We start from the raw sequence: 25,067 nt of genomic DNA, 5'->3' as shown, positions 1-25,067 counted from the left end.
GGCCTCAAACTCCTGACCTTGTTCGTGATCCACTCGCCTCGGCCTCCCAAAGTGCTGGGATTACAGGTGTGAGCCACCGTGCCCGGCTAACATTTTACATAATCACAATGTCATTATGACATGTGGTAAAGAATGAATGTTAATTTTATCATCTAATACCTAATCTGTAATTAAATGCATGATTGCTTATTTGTTAAAATCAGGATCCAAACAAAGTCCTTACGTTACATTTGGTTGTTTCTCTTAAATCTCAATATAGAGCAGCTCCCCTGCTATCTCTTTTTGTTTCTTTACCCACCCCCACAACCCCACGTCACTGGCCTACTACAGAAACCTGGTTGATTGATGAAGTTTTAAAGGATATGAGATATATTACACTACTGATATAATAACTCTTGGATTTAGTGCTGTTGAGAACTGCCTTGCTCCTCCTGACAGACACGATTATGAAAAGATGTGAAAACAGGGAGGCCAGCAGAAAAAACTACAAAAGGTCTGAGCCGAAGTTACAGATGAGGTCTGAAAAGTTTGGCACATGACATGCTGTACTGACAATTTTAAGACTGAAGCCAATCCCACTGGCTCTCCCTGGACAAATAAACTAGGGACATGAGCAATTAAGCCATGGACCAGGAAGGACCATTACACAGTGTTTTACTGTCAACCATATCCACTCTGAGACTTAAAATGCTGGGTGTGTGACAGTTTCTGTATGCTAGTAAGAGTCACAACAATGGTAGACAAAGGCCACTTCATATACCCAATAAACAGACTATTTCTCAGCAACACCCCATCATTTTTAAAGTACATGTTATTAAGGATGTTAAATTAATTCACTTCAGCTTATATCTTTGGCCATGTTAACTAAAATAGGCTGTTTAGATTCTATGTAATTTCAAGCCACTCCACATCAAGTACAAAGAGTAAAAATTTCAGATAATTGTTCAGATTGTATTGGATTGGGCGGGCGGGGGGACAGGATGATGAAGGAGAAGCTATACTTAAAAAAAAAATTCCAAAGACTCTGAGTACTAAATCGGTCAGGATTACAGTAGTCAAAACATACAGTTGGTGCTCCAAAAATCTGCTAAATCTCTCTTTTAAAAGAATGCTTTGAAAGATTATGTAATGCAAAAAGGAGATAAAGGGTACATATACAGAGGTGAATATGAAGGAGAGAAGAGATGGGAACTAACATTTCTAAGCATTCAGTACATGCCAAATATATTGGAACTTTATTTTAAAGAATCCTCAGAAAAACTCTGAGGCAATTTTATATCTGTATTTATTTTACAGATAAAGGAAATAAGTCTTGATGAGGTTAAGTAACTTACTCAAAGCCATATAGAGAAAGTAACTGTGGAACCAGGATTCGAACCCGGATGTGTCTGACTCCAAAGCCCATGCTCTTTCCACAGAACACCCATGTGGAAACTAGTTTTAAAGAAGGCAGGCAAGCTAGGTATTCAAACCTAGAAGAAATTTGGCCAGGCATACCACAGGTGATTATAATTTAGAAAGGAAGGAAGATGTAAAACAGCATAGAAAAAAAAATGAAAAGAAGGGTAAAGTACACAAGAGACAAAATTCATTTCAGCTTTAAAACCACTGGGAGGGGAAATATAGTTAACATCTGTTTAGAGAAAGTGGCAGGAAAAAATTGTTATATGAAAGAAAAGTACCTGAGTCATAACCAAGGAACAAAGGGAAGGCTGCTGATAAAGGTGAATTTGTCTACATCAGTGAGTGCTATTATGATGAGGAGGTATAAGGAATAGACAAGAATATGAAGAAAAGGGATAAAACTATGCCTAGTCAGGAAAGGAATATGAAAGGTGCTGTTTTACTCTGATGAATTCTAACAGGGATGTTACCAATGGCAGTGGAGGGGAAGAGATGGTGATGGAGAGGGGCATTTTCTCCTGAGCTCCTTAAGGCTTGATTTTCTTCTGTTTAGGTTCTATATAACAAATCCATCTTGTTTGGCACAGAGAATCAAATTTCTCAATGGATTATTTTCCTTTTCCTCCAGAGAAAAGATCAATGATACTGTATGACCTGAGAGATTATAAAATTCCTAGCACCAAAGACTGCAGAGCAAAGGAAGATTTTGGAGTACTTACACTATTACTGCAATATTGCTCTACAGGAAAATATGTAAAATTTAAACCATTTGTTTCTAGAAGGGAAATGATTTTATATCAAAGATAATAAAGATTTAAAGCCAGAATAATATATTAAGCATACTCCTATAAAGGATCAAATTTCTTCAGTCTCCCAGAGTACCAAATAATTTATTAGGTAAGCCTTATTTCCAAATGGTAAAAAGTGGTTAAACTCTATCATCAGTTTTGCACAACCACTTTAGACTCAGATGCTCTTAGACCCAAGGCACTAGTAAATTTAGAAATGTTTTAATTATTTTCAAGCTGCTTGGGTTTATTTTTACTATTCTTTTGTTCATGAATTTTAAGTTGTCCTAACTTATTTTTTGCTTATTTTTGACATTAAAAAGAAGAGGAAGTTGGACTTACGCAAATTACAAAAAGGAAAAACTAGATCACACACAGAATACCCCAGACAAGGTCTAAAAATAATACCTACTAACAGCAACAACTGGGTTGCCATGCTACTTGCACCTTCTTTTTAATGCTTTCCATGACATATGCTGGAAGGGGCTAGAAACAAAATACTCTTATTAGTTTATGAAACAACAGGCTGCTCACCCCATAAATGAATCTCTGGTTAAACTGCTGCATTGCTCCTTGAAGCTGACTACGCTGTAGCTGCCATTGTTCATAGTTCCGGACGGATTCCAGTGTTGGCCTCTGCCACGTTGTTGTTCTTGTGAAATGGTCAACATAATAAATACGTCCCATGTTGTCAACCCGCCGTTCCCAGCTAAATCAAAAAAAAAAAAAAAAAAAAGCTAATTCAACAAATACTTGTGAAACAGATAGAATATTTTACCTTGAGAAACTACTTTTGATTTATCTGGAGTCTTTTATGTATTTTTAAATAGTTTGTAAGTGAACTTAAGAGAAATGTTTCTAAAAATTTATTTCTTGAAAGTTCATAAGATGCATTAGTCAGGTTCTTAAAATGCAATACATATTTAGTGAGTAAGTCTCAAACAGTCCTTAAGTTTTGAGTTTCTTTTCAATGTTGTTTTTACTGTTTCAATCATAATAGAGACACAAATTAAATCTATAGCTTTGGACAGATATCAAAAAGCATTTTTTGGCCAGGTGCAGTGGCTCACACACCTGTGATCCCAGCACTTTGGAAGGCCAAAGCAGGCGGATCACTTGAGGTCAGTAGTTCAAGACCAGCCTGGCCAACAGGGTGAAGCCCCATCTCTACTAAAAATACAAAAAATTAGCCAGGTTTGGTGGCGCAGATCTGTAGTCCCAGCTACGCGGGAGGCTGAGCAGGAGAACTGCTTGAACCTGTGAGGTGGGGGCTGCAGTGAGCCGAGATCATGCCAGTACACTCCAGCCTGGGCAACAGAGTGAGTCTCCGTCTCGAAACACACACACACACACAATTTTTCGCAAGAACACAACTAACTTCCTTTTTTTTTTTTTTTTTTGAGACAGAGTTTCCCTCTTGTTGCCCAGACTGGGTGGAGTGCAATGGCACGATCTTGGCTCACCGCAACCTCTGCCTCTCTGGTTCAAGCGATTCTCCTGCCTCAGCCTCCTGACTAGCTGGGATTACAGGCATGTGCCATCACACTTGGCTAATTTTGTATTTTTAGCAGAGACGGGGTTTCTCCATGTTGGTCAGGCAGCTCTCGAACTCCTGACCTCAGGTGATCCGCCCACCTCGGCCTCCCAAAGTGCTAGGATTACAGGCATGAATCACCACACCCAGCCCACTTCCTATCGTTTTAAATGGGTACAAAATATGTAAGGAAACGTTGATACAAATGTTCTAAATAAAACATTTGAAACGATTGTGTTGATTATGAACATAATTCATAAATGAATCGAATGACTTCACGATTTCATCTGCTTGGTTATTTAGGGTGGTTTCCAATATTCTCATGTTATATAAATAATAAAATAATGAATATTCTTAATGTAGCAAATTGTTTCTTCCTTTGAATTGTTTCTTTAGGATAAATTTCACAGAGAGGATTATGAAGGGTATGTATTAATACATAATTACGGTGGGCAGATGCAGGGAGGATGACAGGGGCTGGCTCTGTTGCCCAGGAGTACAGCGGCACGATCACAGCTCACTGTAATCTTGAACTCCTGGGCTCAACAGATCCTCCCACTTCAGACTCCTGATTAACTAGGACTACAGGTACATGCCACCATGCCCAGCTAATTTTTTTTTCTTTCTATAGCGATGGGGTCTCACTATGCTGCCCAGGCTGGTCTCAAACTTTTGGCCTCAAGCGCCCATCCTACCTTGGCCCTCCAAAGTGCTAGGATTTCAGGCATCAGCCACTGTGCCCAGCCCCAGCAGCAATTAACAATGTAAAGTTCCTCAACAACACCTGATATTATCTGCTAATTTAATAACTAAAACAGTACCTTTTCAGGGTATACTTCCTGCAGATTACTAACAAGGTTAAGTATTTTTCCATGTTTGCTACTGACTTTCCTCTGGATTAAAAAATATTTTTTCTTCAATTATTTTATATAATTTTTTTTGTTTGTTTTTTGACGGAGTCTTGATCTGTTGCCAGGCTGGAGTGCAGTGGCGCAATCTTGGCTCACTGCACCTCCACCTCCCAGGTTCAAGTCATTCTCCTGCCTCAGCCTCCGGAGTAGCTGGGACTACAGGCGCGCGCCACGGCACCCAGCTAATTTTTGTATTTTTAGTAGAGACGGGGTTTCACCATGTTGGCTACGATGGTCTCGATATCTTGACCTCGTGATCCCCCCACCTCAGCCTCCCAAGGTGCTGGGATTACAGGCGTGAGCCACCGCGCCTGGACTATAATGTTAATGTTAAAGGCTTAACACCATGTATTAATATATCCTTAACTTCCCCAATTAATTTGAAATGATTTTGCTATTAAATATAGTTTTTTAAATATAATAAGAACTTCATTTTAATATATGTTAGGGCTCTAATTCTTATTCATTTAAATAATTACTCTTGAAGAAACTAATACTTAAACTACAGTATTAGTAAACAGGTAAACAGTTTAGACAAGAAAAGTTAAGGAAATTTTTTTTTTTTTTTGAGACAGAGTCTTGCTCTGTCGCCCAGGCTGGAGTGCAGTGGCGAGAGCTTGGCTCACTGCAAGCTCCGCCTCCCGGGTTCATGCCATTCTCCTGCCTCAGCCTCCCAAGTAGCTGGGACTATAGGTGCCCGCCACCATGCCTGGCTAATTTTTTTTTTTTTTTTTTTGTATTTTTAGTAGAAACAGGGTTTTACCACGTTAGCCAGGGTGGTCTCAATCTCCTGCGCTCGTGATCCTCCCGCCTCAGCCTCCCAAAGTGCTGGGATTACAGGCGTGACCCACTGCGCCCAGCCCACCTAAGCAATCTTTAGGTCAGAAATGAGTGAAAATAGGGCCAAGCGTGACAGCTCACGCCTGTAATCCCAGCACTTTGGGAGGCCAACGCGGGAGGACGGCTTGAGCTCAGGAGTTAAAAACCAGCCTGGGCGACACAGCGAGATGTTGTTTCTATAAAATAAAGAAAAGAAGAAAGAAATATGCGTGAAAACAAAAATTGTTTATCAGGCTCTGAATTAATCAGTTGTCTAGCTCTCTTCTTTCTAATTTGTACTTACCACAAAACAAGGTGGTCAGAGAAAGGGCTGACAAGAAAAAGTAAAACAGAAATGTAGGGAAGATTATACAGATGCAATCCACACTTCTGGCTAAATAAAATTATTCTTTTTAAATTCAGATACTTACCCAGGAGGTAGAGGTTCTGGTCTATCCCATGTTGTTCTTTTCTCAACATGATCTACATAGTAAACTCGCCCGTGCTGGTCCACTCTCTGCTCCCAACTTAAATACAAAATTAAAAGGCTGGTAAAATACTTGCATGAGTTACTTGGCTTTTTAATCCTGTCTTTGCATTTCCATTAAATGACCATTATTGAACTAAGGCAAATAAGGATGTCAGTTTAGAAAGATGATACAAATACAATTTAGCAATAAAGTGAAGAAATGTAATCTTCAGGCAGTGGCACACAGTGAATTCAATTTCTTCTATGCAAGTATCTGCTCTAGGAGAAAACATATTCCTAAAGAGGCTTGAAGTCGGTCTACCTAGGATACCGAAGTCACTCTCCATCAGGGTATAATCAGGATTTGAGTGGAAAGAAATGGCCAGGTGCAGTGGCTCACACCTGTAATCCCAACACTTTTGGGAGGCTGAGACGGGTGGATTACTTGAGGTCAGGAGTTCAAGACCAGCCGGGCCAACATGGTGAAACCCCATTTCTACCGAAAATACAAAAATTAGCTGGGCATGATGGTGGGCACCTGTAGTCCCAACTACTCAGGAGGCTGAGGCAGGAGAATCACTTTAACCTGGGAGGCAGAGGTTGCAGTGAGCCAAGATTGCACCATTGCACTCCAGCCTGGACAACAGAGTGAGAGTCCATCTCAAAAAAAAAAAATTAGCCGGGCATGGTGGCAGGTGCCTGTAATCCCAGCTACTCAGGATGCTAAGGCAGGAGAATCACTTGAACCCGGAAGGTGGAGGTTACAGTGAGCTAAGATCCCACCACTACACTACAGCTTGGGCAACAAAGCAAGATTTCATCTCAAACAAACAAACAAAAAACAAACAAGAAAAAATTACACCTGAGTATCTTAAAAACAATCTATGAAAATAATCTTAAAATAATCAGTAGAGATTAAAATGGGATTATGAGCACAAATTTTCTCAGTTTTCTGAATTATCTATCACTTTGCTATAATGATTTCTCTTTTTTCCCCAAATTGGAGTTTTGCTCTTGTTGCCCAGGCTGGAGTGCAGTGGCATGATCTTGGCTCAATGCAACCTCTGCCTCCCAGGTTCAAGCAATTCTCCTGCCTCAGCCTCCTGAGTAGCTGGGATTACAGGCGCCTGCCACCACACCCAGCTAATTTTTTGTATTTTTAGTAGAGATGGGGTTTCAGCATGTTGGCCAGGCTGGTCTCGAACTCCTGACCTCAGGTGATCAGCCCGCCTTGGCCTCCCAAAATGCTGGGATTACAGGCGTGAGCCACCGTGCCCAGCCTATAATGATCTTCTGATGAAAAAAATATTTTGATATTAAAAAGGGATTTTTTTCCCCCTTAAAGAAAAAGGCAATTGGAATGAGGTGATTATTTTATTAATTGGCCCTGGTTAACTTTCAGGGTCCTTTGATGAAAAAATATATTTTTCCACTTTGCCCCGAAGATTTCAAATATGGTGTGTTTTCCTTGTTCATTTTGACTCCAGATCCCCCAAAATCAGTTATAATAACATAAAAACAGTTGGCTGGGTGCAGTTGCTCACGCCTGTAATCCCAGCACTTTCGGAGGTTGAGGTGGTCGGATCACTTGAGATCAGGAGTTCGAGACCAGCCTGGCCAACATGGTGAAATCCCCTCTCTACTAAAAATACAAAAATTAGCCAGGCTTGGTAGTGCACACCTGTAATCCTAGCTACTAGGGAGGCTAAGGCAGGAGAATTACTTGAACCCAGGGGGCAGAGGTCGCAGTGAGCCAAGATCACACCACTGCACTCCAGCCTGGAAGACAGAGCAAGACTTCATCTCAAAAAAAAAAGAAATTAAAAAACAGTCATCAAAACAATGGAGTTTACTGTTGTTTACTGTTATTTTCCTTATTAATAAGTAGGCTTATGAAGAATCCTAAAGACAACATACGTTAATTTAAAAAGTTACTCACCCAGGTGGCAAGGGAGCTTGAGTTACAGGATTTAATGGCCTAGGGCCTGAGCCTCCAGATATAGTAAGAGGAATTATTAATCCAGATGTTGCTCCTTCAGATGTATTTGTATTTGTATTTGTCGGCGGCAGAGAGCCTGTACTAGACCCATCACTTTCAGAAGTGGCAGATGGTGAACCATTGACAGATGCTATAAAAGATTTGGGGAAAATAGGAAAAGAATCTTATATTTTCTAAAATTCAGGATAGAATTTTAACTGTAAAAAATAAAAGGCAGATGATAAATATAAAACTTAAGATGTAGATGCACAGGTGAAAATTACTTAAAGAAATAAGTAATGGGAAATAACCAATGCTGCCAGTTAATAGGCTTGTTTACTTTTTCGGTCCTGTCTACCCCTATGTCCCATTATTAATTACGAAGCATGTACAGGTTCTCTGATCTCCTGATGTCACTGGAAATAAAAAGTTTTAGAATAGGAAATTATTAATATTCCTTGGTATTTTAAGTTCATTTATTAATTTTCCAGCTCCTTAAAACTGCTTTCCTGTGAAACCCTGCAGATTACAGACCAATTTTTGATGTTGGTTATAATATGGAAGGTCTGATAAGCAATAACATTCTTACAAATAGTTACTGGTCATATATTATACCTTTAAGAAATACTTGTGGACAAAACAATGTCTAGAGGAAGTCACCAAGATTATAATAAAGACATCTTAAAGACTCAGAATATACTATTAATCAAATTATCTATAAAAGGGGAAGATGTGGCTGCAGTGGCTTACACCCGTAATTCCCACATTTTGGGAGGCCGAGGCAGAAGGATCACTTTCAGCTCAGGAGCTCCAGACCAGCCTGGGCAACATGGCAAAACTCCATCTCTACAAAAAATATAAATATTTAGCCAGGCATTGGTGGCTCATGACCATGGTACCAGCTACTCGGGAGGCTGAGGCTAGAGAATCACTTGAGCCTGGGAAGTAGAGGTGGCAGTGAGCTGAGATGTCACCACATTCCAGTCTGGGTGTCATAGTAAGACCCTGTCTCAAAAAATAAAAAAATAAAAAGGAGAAGATGTAATTCGTGAAGCATTCCATATTTTTATTCCTGTTGTCTAGTGATATCGTAGCCATCGTAATGTAGCATAATACATTACTCACATATTTGTGGTCATGCTGATGTAAACAAACCTACTGCGCTTCCAGTCGTATAAAAGTACAGCACATACAATTATGTACAGTATATGATACTCAATAATGATGATAAGCAACACAACTATACTACTGATTTATGTATTTTCTATACAGCTCTTCTTCAGTCCCCACCCCTTCAAATAACCTCTGGGGCTTGGAATGATTTATCTGATTAGCTGTTCTCACAATAACCATGTTAAACTATATGTTAAACTATACTTTTTAACATTAAAAAAAAAAAAAAGGAGAAGATGTATAATTGAATAGAAATTCACTTAAGAAAATGATTTGCAGAGAACTAATGTACTTTTCTAGTAATATTTGGTTTAACTACACTGCATTCCCTGCCCACATATTAGCAGAGAGAAACAATAAAAGGTAAGATTAAAGATTTGTTCTGGCTATCAGAGAAGTGGATAGTCTAACTGTAGGTGTTCACATTTTTACTACCCAAAATATGCTTGTTTGTTGTGTATTTTTTATTTAAAATCTGGGTCATTTAGCATTGTTGGGTTTTCGTTTACTAACTTTTTAAAGGATATACTAGGGATAAGCAACCAAATCCTTGAGTATTTAATACATTTATGTTATAGTTACAAACCAAGTAAGAAAGGTACAATGTTATTGCCATGTTATCTGTACCGCCTATACTTTATATTACGCACATGTCATTTTCATTCTCAATAGAGCACTGCCTCAGTAATGTCACCTTGAACAAAAACCTAGGAAAAAGGCACTTTTGGTTACCTACAGAAAGATCATTCTTTTCCAAAATCTTAAATGTAAAAATACACGCAGAAAATTCACCTAAAAGAATTTCCTGACACTTACCTGAGGATTAATTGCCAACCAGGACATTCTTTACGAGAGTATTGAGAGCTGGAATACAAACCTGGTCTACGTGGGGTGGGTGGTGGTGGTCGTGAAGGTCTTGGAGGTCTAGAAGGTTTAAAACCGCCATTTGAGAGTGATGGAGAATTATTCCCACTGACTCTCCTATTTTCACCAGCTCCTGCATCTTCGGGGTCATCTGATCCATTTGTGCTCACTCTGGGTAAGAAGAGGGGAAAAGGAAGGGGGAGAGGGAAATAATGAATACTCCTTGAATTTAAGAAAAAAAACAGCAGGAAGATGAAAACTTCTAAGTTTTTAAGAGCTTCAAAAAAGCTTTTTAATTTTTGGTCAGCCTTATTAAATACATAAAGAGCCTTTGGGTAGAATCCTATATAACCCCCAGAGTTCATCTAGAGATAGAGTGATGGGTTGTCCAAGGGCATAGGAACACTTGTGGCCATTCAGAACTATCAGGTATGCTGGTGCATATTTCAAATAAGCCTTCAGAAGGCCCTATATGAACAGGAACAAAGTCAAATTCTCAAAATCCTTAGGGCACTATTCTATCACAAGCACAGATAACTTTACCATTGTTGTTTCTTGGTTTCCACTGGCTATTAATATCAATTCAAGTTTGAGGCAGGTCTGGTTTTCCCATGCTAGGAGAACAAAGTGCACGTATTTCCCAGGGACTAGGCCCTGATATCCCCCAGCTCAGTACAATGGTACACAAAATGTTCAAAGCTAGTGATTTAGAGTAGAAGTACCCACAGACCTTTTTTTAAAGGAGCTGTCATTTCTTCAAAGCAATGACATCAACTGGAGGGATAGAAAAGAGGGAAGAACACTAACAGGAAATGTCAGACTGAAAGCTACTGCTACTGTTGGCTAAATATAGCTGATTCCTTTTCCTTCCAGAGGGGCTCTAGTCACAGATTAGAAACAAGGGCATAAGTAGCCAGTCTGCAGATGTCTCAGCCAAGGCTCTGGTATGTACTACCTCCAAACCACTACACAGTACTAACCCATACTCCTAGGAATTTCAGAATAAGCCTGAACAAAATAAAATCTAATAGATTCAACTAACAGAGGCCGGGTGCTGTGGCTCACGCTTGTAATTGCAGCACTTTGGGAAGCTGAGGTGAAAGGATCACTTAAGCGCAGGAGTGAGAGATCAGCCTGGGCAACATGACAAGACCCTGTCTGTACAAAAAAATTTAAAAAGTAGCTGGGCATGGCAGGGCACGCCTGTAGTCAAAGCTACTCAGGAGGCTGAGGTGGGAGGATTGTTTGAGTCTGGGAAGTGGAGGTTGCAGTGAGCTGAGCTTGCGCCACTGCACTCCAACCTGGGAGACACAGTGAGACCCTGTCTCAAACAAAACAAAGAAACAGAGAGGCAGTATCATGTATTAAATTTTTTTTCTGTAAAACATGTATTGCAATGATTTATTTTTAATAAAAACTGTATAACATGATGTTTTGATATACACAGTGAAAAAAATTACTACAGTCAAGCTAATTAACATCTCTCTCTCCTCACATAGTTTTTCTCTTTTTCCTTTTTTTTTTGAGACAGCGTCTCATTCCATCGCCCAGGCTGGAGTGCAGTGGTGTGATCTCAGCTCACTGCAACCTTCACCTCCCAGGTTCTAGCAGTTCTCATGCCTCAGCCTCCCGAGTAGGTAGGACTACAGGCACCTGCCACCACACGCAGCTAATTCTTTTGTGTATTTTGTAGAGACAGGGTTTCGCCATGTTGCCCAGGCTGGTCTTGAACTCCTGACCTCAAGCAATCCTCCCTCCTTGGCCTCCCAAAGTGCTACAATTACAGGCATGAGCCACTGCGTACCAGTCCTCATATTTTAAAAGACATTTTCAAACTATGTACCACAGAAATCCTTTAGGGTCTTTCTATTCAAAGTGTGGTCTTTAAACCAAAAGGACAAGCACTATACAGGAGCTTGTCAGAAATGCACAATCTTCAAAACTATTCTAGACCTACTATATCAGAGCTAGCATTTTAACAAGATCCCCAGATTATATATGTGGACAGTAAGGTATGACAAGCACTACTTTGGGGGTTCCCCAAATGCTTATAATAGAGGGAACACCTCAGTAGCTGGCAGTCAGCACTTGATTGGTGTTGACTACCTGCAGAACATGGTCTGAATGCAGGAAGAGTCAGCTTTGACATTGCTTCTCTTCTTCTAAGTGAGGTTTCCAAAACCATTTTAAGACTGCGTATTGCCTCTCCATGCTATTTTAAGACGTTCCTAACTAGTTTGAAAGAAGAGTTCCTGCTGCTTTTTAAATAACAGATAACAACCAGTAGAACAGACCAAAAATTGGGAAATTAAGGTTTCTAGCTCTGACTCTGCTACTGATGAGTTATGTGACCCAAGAATGCATCCTAAAATGTATTACCTTGACTACAAGATTCCTAAAAATCTTTCAGCTAGAAAATTCATACTAAATTGCACATTCAGTGCTAGGCAAGTTTTAGGGATATGTGAGGGAGGGGGAACATTCAGTGCATGAGATAAACCTACTATGATAAAGGTACAGCAGAAACAGGATTCCAAAAATGCTATGATTTGTTGCTGGGGATTAAAATTTGGGGAATTTTAACATCAATGCTGTACACCCTTCTAACATTTTGATCTCAATTTTTCAATGGAGTTATCTGATAACCCGTACAACTCCTTAAATTTCCTTGATACTTAGAATTGTTCCTCTTCCTAGATCTTGAACTCTAAAATCCCTCTAACTACAACTTCCTATTTATTCTACCTGCCTCCTACAGTATCTTTTATTCAGTCTCATCACAACCTTCAACTCCCCCCAGAATCTTTACAATTCATCAGCTCACTTCATGCCTCACTTGGGCTTCATCATAGGCTACCTTTCCCTAGTAGTTTCAATTCCTTCACCCTTGCCCAACTGCTTCCCCTCCCAGAAATTCTTCTACCACAACTAACCCCTTATCTACTTTTTCCACTACTATTCTCTCAGACCAACAAGTAAAGTAGCATATTAAAGGGCAGGCTGCTCTACAAACGATTCTAATAAATTTTCCACTGGGCCCAGTAAAGAAAAGGTCAGGGGTTTTCACTTTCAATTATTAAAGACAAAAACTCTTTTCTCCCCTCTTATTAAAAAGAAGAAATTGGCCGGGCGCAGTGGCTCATGCCTGTAATCCCAGCACTTTAGGAGGCCAAGGTGGACAGATCACTTGAGGTCAGGAGTTTGAGACTAGCCTGGCTTATATGGCGAAACCCCATCTCTACTAAAAATACAAAAATTAGCTGGGTATGGTGGCATGCGCCTGTAGTCCCAGCTACTCGGGAGGCTGAGCTGGGAGGATTGCTTGAACCCAAGAGGCTGAGGTTGTGGTAAGCGGAGATCGCGCCACTGCACTCCAGCCTGGGCAACAGAGCAAGACTCTGTCTCAAAAAAAAAACAAAAACAAAAACAAACAAAAAAATCACAGCTCAAGACTCCTGGGAGCTAGGGAATTATAAATGACGGATGACTTTGACAACCTAGTAGTAAAACCATGGGTTTAATGAGATTAGTGTGCTGGTATTAAAACTAATGGGAATAAATAAATTAATAATTTGGTAGGACAAAAAGCTCTAAGTCCTATACAATCATACAGACCTAGGCAAAAGATAGAAAAAAATTAAAATTGTGCTTCAGTCTATATATTTGTATTTATAGAGTATTCAAATACCTAAAACTGGATTATGTCAAAGAGACCAAGCCAACATTGGCTACAGTTGACATTATTCAACAACTTCAATTGGGTTATCTATACTGCTTAGAAATCAATCAGTTTCTACCTCTCTAATCCACTCCTGGACCCATCCCCAGTGCCCCTTGCAAACCTTTTCCATCTCCTCAAATTGCTAATACCAATCTGCAGCTATCCCTGACTCTTCCTCTTCCCTAAAAATAATGATTATCTGCTATCCCTCAACTTTCTCCCATACCTTAAAATTTCTCTGTGCCACTAACCATCTTATCTGTTTCCCATGTCTGAAAACGTCTCTCTCCCCTTCTTCAAGGATGATTTGCCTACCATGTCCTGGATGGCAGACTATATCCTCTAGGACTGCCCAACATCTTTCAATGCTTTCTTGCATCTTCATTATATTCCTTTCTTATAGGCCTTTTGTCTTACTCTACAAATATAATCAAGCACCCAAACCTAAAATGTTTCCTCAATCCTATCTGTTCCTCAAGCTGTTTTCCCATTCCCCTTTCCTTCACTATACTCTTTTAAAATGCAGTTAATATAGTTAGTGCATTTTATTTTTTTTTTCCTTTGGGGTTTTCCTCTGTCACCCAGGCTGGAGTGCCGTGGCACAACCATGGTTTACCGCAGCCTCAGCCTCCCAGGCTCATATGATCCTCCCGCCTCAGTCTCCTGAGTAGCTGGGAATACAGCCATGCACCACCATACCCAGCTAATTTTTGTATGTTTTTGTAGAGACAAGGTCCTGCCATGTTGCCCGTGCTAGTTTCAAACTCCAGGGTTCAGGCTATCTGACCACTTCAGCCTCCCAAAGTGCTGTGATTATAGGCATGAGCCACTGCGCCTAGCCCCCATTTTAATTTTTAAAACAGACTTTCAAAGAACAAAAGTAACCTCTAATTATAAAATAAAAATTATCTGCCATCCTACATCCTGGAGATAATTACCACCAAGACATAGGACTATCTCTTGTCAGTCCTTTTCATTGGATGTGACTGCAATCACACACTGTATAATGGTTTCATATTCTGGGTGGGTTTTTATTTGGTTAGTTACTCAATACATATTGGGCGTTTCCCCCAAATTATTGAAAATCATTTTGAATGACTGCAGAAAATTATATATAGACATACCACAATTTAATCGCTTTCTTTTCATTGGTCTTTTTGGGTTTTTTTTTTTTTTTTTTTTTTTTTTTGAGACATTGTTTCACTCTGTTGCCCAGGCTGGAGTGCACAGGCACAATCACTGCTCACTGCAGCCCTGACCTCCCCAGGCTCAGGTGATCCTCCTATTCCACAGGCACACCCAACCATACCTGGCGAATTTTTGTATTTTTGGTAGAGACAGGGTTTATCCATGGTGACCAGGGTGGTCTCAAACTCCTGGGCTCAAGTGATCCACCCACCTCGGCCTCCCAAAGTGTTGTGATTACAGGCGTGAGCCACGATGCCCTGCCTGGATTTCTTATTTCTTTTAGACAGATTGCAGAATAGAACAACCAAGTCAAAACATGCAAATATTTTGAAAGCTGAAAAACACTGGTTGCTTGTTTGTTTGTTTTTTTGAGACGAAGTCTCGCTCTTGTCCCCCAGGGTGGAGTGCAATGGCACGACCTTGGCTCACTGCAACCTTCGCCTCCCGGGTTCAAGCGATTCTCCAGCCTCAGCCTTCCAAGTAGCTGGGAATACAGGCACCTGCCACCATGCCTGGCTAATTTTTGTATTTTTAGTAGAGACGGGGTTTCACCATGTTGGCCAGGCTGGTCTCAAACTCCTGACCTCAGGTGATCCACCTGCCTCAGCCTCCTAAAGTGCTGGGATTACAGGCATGAGCCACTGCGCCCGGCCTAAATTGTTTCTTTTTAATAGTGTTTTTTTGTTTGTTTGTTTTTGGTTTCTGAGACAGATTTCTCGCTCTGTCACCCAGCCTGGAATGCAGTGGCATGATCTCAGCTCACTGCAACCTCCACCTCCCAGGTTCCACAGATTCTCCTGCCTCAGCCTTTTGTGTAGTTGGGACTACAGGTGCAGGCTACCATTCTGGACTAATTTTTGTATTTTTAGTAGAGACGGGGTTTCGCCATGTAACCCAGGCTGGTCTTGAACTCCTGGATTCAAGCAATCCACCTGCCTTGGCCTCCCAAAGGTACTGGGATTACAGGCATGAGCCACTGTGCCTGGCCCTAAAAAATAGTTTTAAAGGTAATAATTGACCTGTTCTCCCATTTGCTGGATATTTTCAAATTATGTACCGCAAAATAAAAACACCCATTTCACCATAAAGTTTTAAAATCTTTGCCAATTTGGTAAGCAAAAATGTTAATGCTTTTTAAAATTGAAGATGAACAATATTTCATATAATTACAGGTCATTACAGTTTCTTCTTTCATGAACTATATATATGTTTTTTATACATTTATCTATTATAAGGGAATAATTTTGCCTATTTTTAAGAGATCTTTACAACCTGAGAATACTGAGCATCTCATATTGGTTAAATATTTCCTTTGCTTTTGATAATACATTTTTAATGTATTATACATTGATAATACATTTTTAAATTTTTCTATTTCTATACAGCTAAATTTATTCAGCAATGAATTAACTATTCATATTTTCTTCTAGAGGTTTTAGTTTAATTTTTTAAAATCAATTTAAAAGTCAACATCGAATCTACTCTCATCTTGGGATAAGCTAAGGTGTTAATCTGATTTTTTTCTTTTTCCAAACAGCCGGTTTTCCCTAGCTTATTAATCTAAGACATAATTCTCTTTCGCAGCATTTGATAGTGTTAAATGTCCCATCTTTTTTTTTTTTTGACATAGAATCTAATCTTGCTCTGTCGCCCAGGCTGGAGTGCAGTGGCATGATCTCAGCGCACTGCAATCTCCACCTCCCGGGTTCAAGCAATTCTCCTGCCTCAGCCTCCTGAGTAGCTGGAATTACAGGCGCGTGCCACCACACCCGGCTAACTTTTTTCTGTATTTTTAGTAGAGATGGGGTTTCACCATGTTGGCCAGGCTGGTCTTGAACTCCTAACCTCAAGTGATCCGCCTACCTTGGCCTGCCAAAGTGCTGGGATTACAGGAGTGAGCCACCGCCACCGGCCAAATGTCCCATCTTTTAAAAAACATTTTTCTCTTAATTTCTGTGACAGTGCTTTTGTAATCTTGTACTCCCACTTTTCATCATCCCTTTTTTGGTTTGTCCTCTTCCTACCATCCACTAAATATAGGTTTCTATGATTGTGTTCTTGTTCTCCTTTTCTTTCTCCACAGATTTTTACCTAGGATCTCAAATTCCATGATTTCTAAGGTGATCTCAGATAATGATTCCCAAATCAATCTCTACTCTTTATCTCACTCCCATCCTCTAGTATCAAATTATCAACTAAATGCAGGAGATCTAGAATAACTCTCCCATCCCAAGGCCCTCCCTTCCTTCCTTTTTTTAAAGACAGAGTCTTGCTCTGTCACTCAAGCTGGAGTGCAATGGCGCAATCACAGTTCACTGCAACTTTGAACTCCTGGGCTCGAGGGATCCTCCCGCCTTAGCCTCCCGAGTAGCTGGGACTACACGAGCATGCTACCTCACCTGGCTAATTTTTTATTTTATGTAGAGATGGGGTCTCGCTTTGTCCTTCAGGCTGGTCTCAAACTCCTGGGCTGAGGCAATCTTCCCTCTTGGGCCTCCCAGAAAGCACTGGGATTATAGGTGTTAGTCACCATGCCCTGCCAGGTCCTCCCGTCCCTCTAAACATTCTCTTCCTATGGTCTCCCCTCCTTCTTAGGTTTTGGTTCTATGAATGCTACTGCTGTCTTTCCCAGGCAATTTTACATTTTTTCTCCCTGTGCCTCTTGACACTCAGTATCTAAGTCCTGTTGATCCCACTTTCACATTCTCCCTCTACTCTTCCACCATCATTGCATCAGTTCTAGCCTTCGTTACCTCTCAATAGATTATTGTAACAAATTTCCATATAGAACTTTCAACCTTCACTCACCACCACATAATCCAAACTATATACCACTGTCAAAATATTTTTTCCTACAGAGTTCTGATCATACAATCTCCTGTTCAAATATTTTAGGCTGGGCGTGGTGACTCACGCCTGTAATCCCAGCACTTTGGGAGGCCAAGAAGGCCAAGAAGATCACCTGAGGTCAGGAGTTCGACATCAGCCTGGCCAACATGGTGAAACCCCATCTCTACTAAAAATACAAAAAATTAGCCAGGTCTAGTGGTGCACGCATATAATCCCAGCTACTCAGAGGCTGAGGCAGGAGAATTGCTTGAACCCAGGAGGCAGAGGCTGCAGTGAGCCGAGATCGCGCCACTGCATTCCCATCTGGGCGACAGAGCAAAACTCAGTCTTAAAACAAAACAAAACAGAACAAAATCAAATTATTTTAAAAGACATTCCTTTCCTTTAAAAAAAAAAAAAAATTCTGTAAGTCTTTACTTGCAAACCTCCATCTGGTCCCAACCTATCTAACAATAAAAATAACATTTATTAATGGCTAAGCACTTACTTGTATATCATCCCAACTTCAGGTGGCAGTAAAGCATGATAGTTACAAGCTCAGGCTCTGAAGGTAAGGCAGTTCCAGGTTCAACTGTCCCACTTAACGCTATTAACTCAAGCAAGTTCCTTTCCCTTTCTAAGCCTGTTTTCTCATCACCTATAAAAATGAGACAATAGTACCTAACTCATAAACGTTTAAGGACTAACTGAAGGAAGAAGAGACATGTTGAGCATAGTGTCTATCATATAAAGGCAAATAAATATAAATTGACTGATTCTACTTTCTAATCACCAAATGCCATTTCTCCCTTGAAATTACTGTATCTTTAGCCAAATATTATCATTAAAGATTTCCTACAAAACAACCTGTGTTTTTCACCACCTTTGTTTTTCTTCTTTCCACTTAGAATTCCTTCTTCCCTCCAATTCCTCTAAGACATGCATATACAGTTTACAGCTCTGTTTTAAGGTCTTAGGTCAAATATTATTTCTTCTATTAAGGCTTTATACATTTTACTTTATACACTATTTAATTTACATCTTTTAAAACAATCATGTATTATTTTCTAATAATAAACATAAAAACAACAGTTCAAAAAAGAAACAAGATTCAAAGCAGCTCTCAAGTAAAAGGGTATGAGATTAAGACAGATTGACAGTTCTAGCAAATTCTGCACACTTGGACTTTGGGAAACAGACTTCTTATATAATGAAAAATTATATAAGAAGTCTGTTTTTATTATCTGTTATTATTTCCCAGAATAGTTATAATTTGCAAAAACGTGTGTGTCTAACCATAGTGTTCTCAAAATGTAGACCCTGGTCTAGCAGCATCAGCATCACGTGGAAATGTGTTAGAAACGCAAATCTTGAGTCCCACCCCAAATCTAATGAACCAGGTGATTCTAATGTGCTCTAAAGTTTGAGAAGCAGGGCCATACTAAAATAGTACTGGCGGTTTATTTTATTTATTTTAATAAGTTTAAGTTCTTTTAGTAAAGTGTGAGGCTAAAACTAAAAATAGATTTTGAAAATCAATCCAGAAATCTACACAGTATACAGAATTGTCAGTGGAACCAACACCACCATTGGCTTTGAAAAGCAATTAGCTGGCTGCCCATGGTGGCTCACACCTATAATCCCAGCACTTTGGGAGGTCCGAGGTGGGCAGATCACTTGAGGTCAGGAGTTCGAGACCAACCTGGCCAACATGGTGAAACCTCATCTCTACTAAAAATACAAAAAATTAGCTGGGCGTGGTGGTGCATGCCTATAATCCCAGCTACTTGAAAGGCTGAAGCAGGAGAATCACTTGAATCCGGGAGGTGGAGGTTGCAGTGAGCTGAGATCATGCCACTGCACTCCAGCCTGGGCGACAGAGCGAGACACAGTCTCAAACAAAAAAGAAAAAAAAGAAAAGCAATTAGCTGCTAATTATGTGCTACTATAACTTTGTTCCCCTATTCCACAATCTTACAAACATCTGCTAATTTCAACATATATATACATCTGACCTATAAATAAGTTCATAAGTTACGGACAGGATAGAGAACCTCAGACAACCAAAATGCTATGATAGTACAATAAGGTCATAAATGTTCAAATCAAAGAGTAACAATCAAAAAGGCACATGTGCTGGGCGTGGTGGCTCATGTCTGTAATCCCAACACTTTCGGAGGCTGAGGTAGGGCAAATGCTTCAAGCGAAAAGTTTGAGACCAGCCTGGGCAACAGAGCGAGAGCCTGTCTTTAAAATATAATAATAAATTTAAAAACAAAAAAAAGAACGCACATCTAACGACAAAATCTTGAAAATCAGGCACCAATAATCTTGGTACTTCATAAAAATAAACAAATAAATAAACAGAAGACAACACTGAGAAACATAAAACATCCAGACATGCTGTGGGGAAAACAGATCAATAAATATATTTATGATACAGACAGTGCTTGAATTAAGATCAAAAGCTAAAATAACCTAAGGTTATCAGTAAACTTCCTAAACGATAACTATGAGGATGGAGGGAAGGATGCGAAGCCCCTGTTCACTAGATATAGACTTCCCTGCCTTTTAGTCTTATAGTCATGAAATCTGCAAACAAAAGCAAAGGAGAAAAGGCAGTCACAGCTATAACTACTACTCATTATTGTGTAGTAACATTTAAACAGCTTTTGACAGTTACAAAATGCTTTTCAAACCCATCATCTCAAAGGTGTGTGTGCTCTGGAATAAAAGCTGATGCACAGGAACTTATGCTTAACACAAAAGACATACTCAAAGATTCGTCAGGCAGTCTCAGAAACCCAACTTATGCTTAACACAAAAGACATACTCAAAGATTCGTCAGGCAGTCTCAGAAACCCAGAAGACATTGTTCCCCAAATTATTTATGACAATGATTCACTTAGGAAGATAAAAGGCATCGATTAAATAGCATTAAGTAGGGGATCCAGCAATGCCTTTATAATAAATTTAAAGATGTCCAGAGTACAAGTGGTTTGATGAAAATATTGTAAGAAAGAGACTTGCAGAAAACAAACAAGCAACAACACACTGGCATAACAGAACCTTTTACATACCCACTTATTATGCAAAGATACAGGTTTATTGTGTAAAAGAAGAGGTAAATGACCAAAGCAAACTGAAATACTAAAACATTTAATGGGGGAACTTTCAGGAATTCAAGAAATCTTCCACTAAATATAACAATACTAAAAAAAGACAAAAGAGACATAATAGTAGACTTCAGTCTACAGATATTTATGTAATTTTTTAAACCTGTCCTATTGCTTTTTTTTTTTTTTTTTTTTTTGACACAGGGTCTAACTGTCATCACTCTGAGTACAGTGGCATGATCTCAGCTCACTGATCTCCCCAGCTCAAGTGATCCTCCCACTTTGGGCACCTTCCCTACTCCAACAGCTGGGACTACAGGCACGTGCCACCAGGCCTAACTATTGTTTTTTAATTTTAATTTTTCTGTTTTGTTTTGTTTTCTGTAGAGATGAGGTCTCACTCAATTGCCCAGGCTCGTCTCAAACTCCTAGGCTCAAGTGATCCTCCTGTCTTGGCCTCCCAAAATGCTGGGATTACAGGTGTGAGCTACCATGCCCAGCCCCATTGATTTTAATCACAGTAAAGAATAAAAGTATCTGTTATTTTCTAGGCAAGAAGTTACTGCTCCTTAATATTCTACATCTCGTGAGATTAGTATAGATGATTCTTCGTCATAAGAATGTGAAAGCAGATACCTATTAGGTAAGACACAACAGCTTTATAAACTTTGATTTTCCTAAAGATCTTGATGAGTTGTCTTTAACTTTTTATTATGAAAACTTTCATATATTGGCCGGGTGCAGTGGCTCATGCCTGTAATCCCAGCACTTTGGGAGGCCGAGGCAGGCGGATCACGAGGTCAGAAGAATGAGACCATAGTGGCCAACATGGTGAAACCCCGTCTCTACTAAAAATACAAAAAATTAGCTGGGCGTCGTGGCAGGTGCCTGTAATCCCAGCTACTCGGGAGGCTGAGCCAGGAGAATTGCTTGAACCTGGGAGGCGGAGGTTGTAGTGAGCCAAAATTGTGTCACTGCACTCCAGCCTGGGTGACAGAGTGAGACAACATCTCAAAAAAAACAAAAAACAAAAAACAAAAAAAAACCTTCCGTATATCGGCCAGGCATGGCGGCTTACGCCTGTAATCCCAGCACTTTGGGAGGCTAAGGCAGGCAGATCACTTGAGATCAGGAGTTCAAGACCAGCCTGGCCAATATGGCAAAACTCCATCTCTTACTAAAAATACAAACAGCCGGGCATGGTGGTGTATGCCTGTCTTGAGTAGTCTCAGCTACTCAAGAGGCTAAGGCAAGAGAATCGCTTGAACCCGGGAGATGGAGGTTGCAGTGAGCTGAGATCGCGCCACTGCACTCCAGCCTGGGTGAAAGAGTGAATCTCCATCTAAAAAAACAAAAAAACAAAACCCATAGATGACAAATGCAGATAGACTAATACAATAAACTCCCATGTACCTATCAGCACAGCTTCAACAACCATCAGTATTTTGTTCTACTTTCTTCACCTATCCTCCTCTGCAGCATCTGACACTGTAACATCCCATCTTTGTGGATAATTTTCCCTTACAGTCTGTGACATTACTTTTCTCGTTCTTCTCCCCTTCTGACTACTCCTCCTGTGGTTCATCATCTTCTTCCTACTCACTGCTTATGCAATTTGAGAAAAACAAAGAATCATATGGAATTTTATAATCACTGCACTCTGTGGTTAAGACATGCCACTCACTACTTTAAAAGCAGAATCATCTCCTTTCCTAATTTTATCTGCTGTCACCGATTTCCAGGATAACCAATAAGCACTCTAAGTTAATTCACATAGCTCAAGGCTTTCAACACCTTTTACATGAAGGGGGCCTGCCCCTCCATACCTGTGGGTATTTCTCGTCAGGTGCAGACGAGAGATTGAGAAAAGAAATAAGACACAGAAAAGTACAGAGAAAGAACAGTGGGCCCAGGAGACCGGTGCTCAACGTGTGAGGACCCGCACCAGCGCTGGTCTCTGATTTCCGTTAGTATTTATTGATCACTATTTTTACTATCTTGGCGAGGGGAGTGTGGCAGGGCAACAGGGTGATGGTGGGGAGAAGGTCAGCAGGGAAAAATGTGAGCAAAGGAATCTGTATCATGAATACGTTCAAGGAAAGGTACTGTGTCTGGATGTGCACATAGGCTAGATTTATGTTTCACTTTACACAAAACATCTCACTGTAGCAAAGAGTAACAGAGCAGTATTGCTGCCAGAATATCTCGCCTCCAGCCATGGGGCAGTTTTCTCCTATCTCAGAATAGAACGAATGGTTGGCTTTACACCCCGACATTCCATTCCCAGGGACGAGCAGGAGACAGAAACCTTCCTCTTATCTCAACTACAAAGAGGCCTCCCTTTTTCACTACTCCCCCTCAGCACAGACCCTTCACAGGTGTTGGGCTGGGGGATGTAAGGTTTTTCCTTTCCCACGAGGCCATATCTCAGGTTGTTTCAGTCGGGGGAAACCTTGGACAATACCCAGGCTTTCTTGGGCAGAGGTCCCTGCGGCTTTCTGCAGTGCATTGTGTCCGTGGTTAATAGAGAATGGAGAATGGCGATGACTTTTTACCAGGCATACTGCCTGCAAACATATTGTTAACAAGGCACATCCTGCACAGACCTAAATCCATTAAACCTTGAGTCAATACAGCATATGTTTCTGTGAGCACAGGGTTGGGGCTAAAGTTACAGATTAACAGCATCTCAAAGCAGAACAATTTTTCTTAGTACAGATCAAAATGAAGTTTCTTATGTCTTCCTTTTCTGCACAGACACAGTAACAAACTGATCTCTCTTTCTTTTCCCCACATTTAGGTCCAAACTTGAAGGCAGATAGGCACATGAAAGTGCTAAACCTGGGCTAACAGCAAACAGCTGGCACAAAGCTTGGCCCCTTCTAATGAAGGCCCAGATGATACCATAGCTAGTGGTGACCTTCACATATGTGTAAAGCTCCTATCTCGGCTTTTCTGGAAAAGAAACTTAACAGCCCAATGATGGCTCTGGACTTTAGAATGCCCTGCCTCTGAAAAGGTGCCAGTATATTTATTTTCTATAAGCTGAAGAAGTATCAACAATTTGGTTATCCCTAGCCCACTCCAGATAGCTCTAATCTGATAAGCTAAGAGTCTTCAATCTTTCACAAATATTTCCCTTCTTGAGTTCTGAATTCTTTCTGACACTCATTTATTCTTATATCATGAACCTGAAGTTTACACTAAAATGAATATTTAGGAAATCTATCTCTCCGCATTCTGTGGTAAGCAATCAGTGAATGCTTACCTTGTTTCATCCTTGGATCTGGAGCCATCATCATTCTGAGAAGCACCTTTAACATCAAAGTTTAAACAGAAAATGAGTTTCAAGAGAGTAGTTTTCATGTTTTTTTTTTTTCTAAACATGCCATGTAAGCAAAGCCTTTTATTAAATCTTTGTAATAAAGAACATACTATAACTTAAATTCCAACATGACTTTAAAAGGAAAAATGTGATTTTCATGACTGCAAAAAAAGTCTGCCAAAATTTTGTGCAAATGCTTAATAATTAATGGATACAGGATGTTAATTACTAAAGGTATATTACTCATGCACTACTATTCCTGCCTTTTTTTTTAAATATGTCTAACTCTAATTTAAACCTAGTGTTTTAACCATCTTTGTATCCCAAATACCTCATAAAAAAGTGCCGATCGCCAGCAGAATAAAATTGATTCCAGAAATAGAAAAACCCATAACGTCTCTCTTATGCAGGGGCCTGGAAAACAGCTTAAAAATTAGGAAAGCCACAAATGGGAATCCAAGTGGCCAAAAATTAATGCCACAATATTCTTATTTTCTTCTTGCTTTATTGATGGAAAATATCCTTAGGATTCAGTCCAGATCTTTTTACTGTAACAGTGTTGGAGGGGCCAGGTGTAACAGCTTACACCTGTAATCCCAGCATTTTGGGAGGCCAAGGTGGGTGAATCACCTCAGGTCAGGAGTTCAAGACCAGCCTGGCCTACATGGTAAAACCTGTCTCTACTAAAAATACAAAAATTAGCCAGGAGTGGTGGCAGGCACCTGCAATCCCAGCTACTTGGGAGGCTGAGGCAGGAGAATTGCTAGAACCCGGGAGGCAGAAGTTTCAGTGAGCCAAGATCGCGCCATTGCACTCCAGCCTGGGCGACAAGAGCAAAACTCCCGTCTCAAAAAAAAAGTGTTGCAGGGAGGGTGCTAAAGGTAGGTACGTTTAAAGAAGCAAAACAAATGGTAAACAGGGAAAGAGAAAGAAAAATTATCAAACGTA

At 40.1% G+C, this 25,067-nt stretch overlaps 1 protein-coding gene across 6 annotated transcripts in view; it reads right to left on the bottom strand.

The window, feature by feature from the left end:
- Window positions 1-25,067, bottom strand: part of ITCH (itchy E3 ubiquitin protein ligase) — a 156,095-nt gene that overhangs the window by 67,494 nt on the left and 63,534 nt on the right. For 4 of the 6 annotated variants that reach the window (XM_063720616.1, XM_054542165.2, XM_024238866.3 and 1 more), the window contains 5 exons: window positions 24,063-24,108; window positions 9,954-10,111; window positions 7,865-8,054; window positions 5,888-5,983; window positions 2,727-2,901 (listed from right to left, as the gene is read on the bottom strand). In XM_063720616.1, the coding sequence (XP_063576686.1) occupies window positions 2,727-2,901; window positions 5,888-5,983; window positions 7,865-8,054; window positions 9,954-10,111; window positions 24,063-24,108 (665 nt within the window). Of the gene's footprint in view, window positions 1-2,726; window positions 2,902-5,887; window positions 5,984-7,864; window positions 8,055-9,953; window positions 10,112-24,062; window positions 24,109-25,067 lie in introns of those variants that run through there. The other 2 variants (XM_054542166.2, XM_024238867.3) reach the window with 2 other exon arrangements.

Source organism: Pongo abelii, chromosome 21, assembly GCF_028885655.2.
Source record: "Pongo abelii isolate AG06213 chromosome 21, NHGRI_mPonAbe1-v2.0_pri, whole genome shotgun sequence".
NCBI classification, from domain to species: Eukaryota; Metazoa; Chordata; class Mammalia; order Primates; family Hominidae; genus Pongo; species Pongo abelii.
The sequence above is the reverse complement of the archived record's forward strand: the minus strand, read 5'-3'. Positions and strand labels throughout refer to the sequence as shown.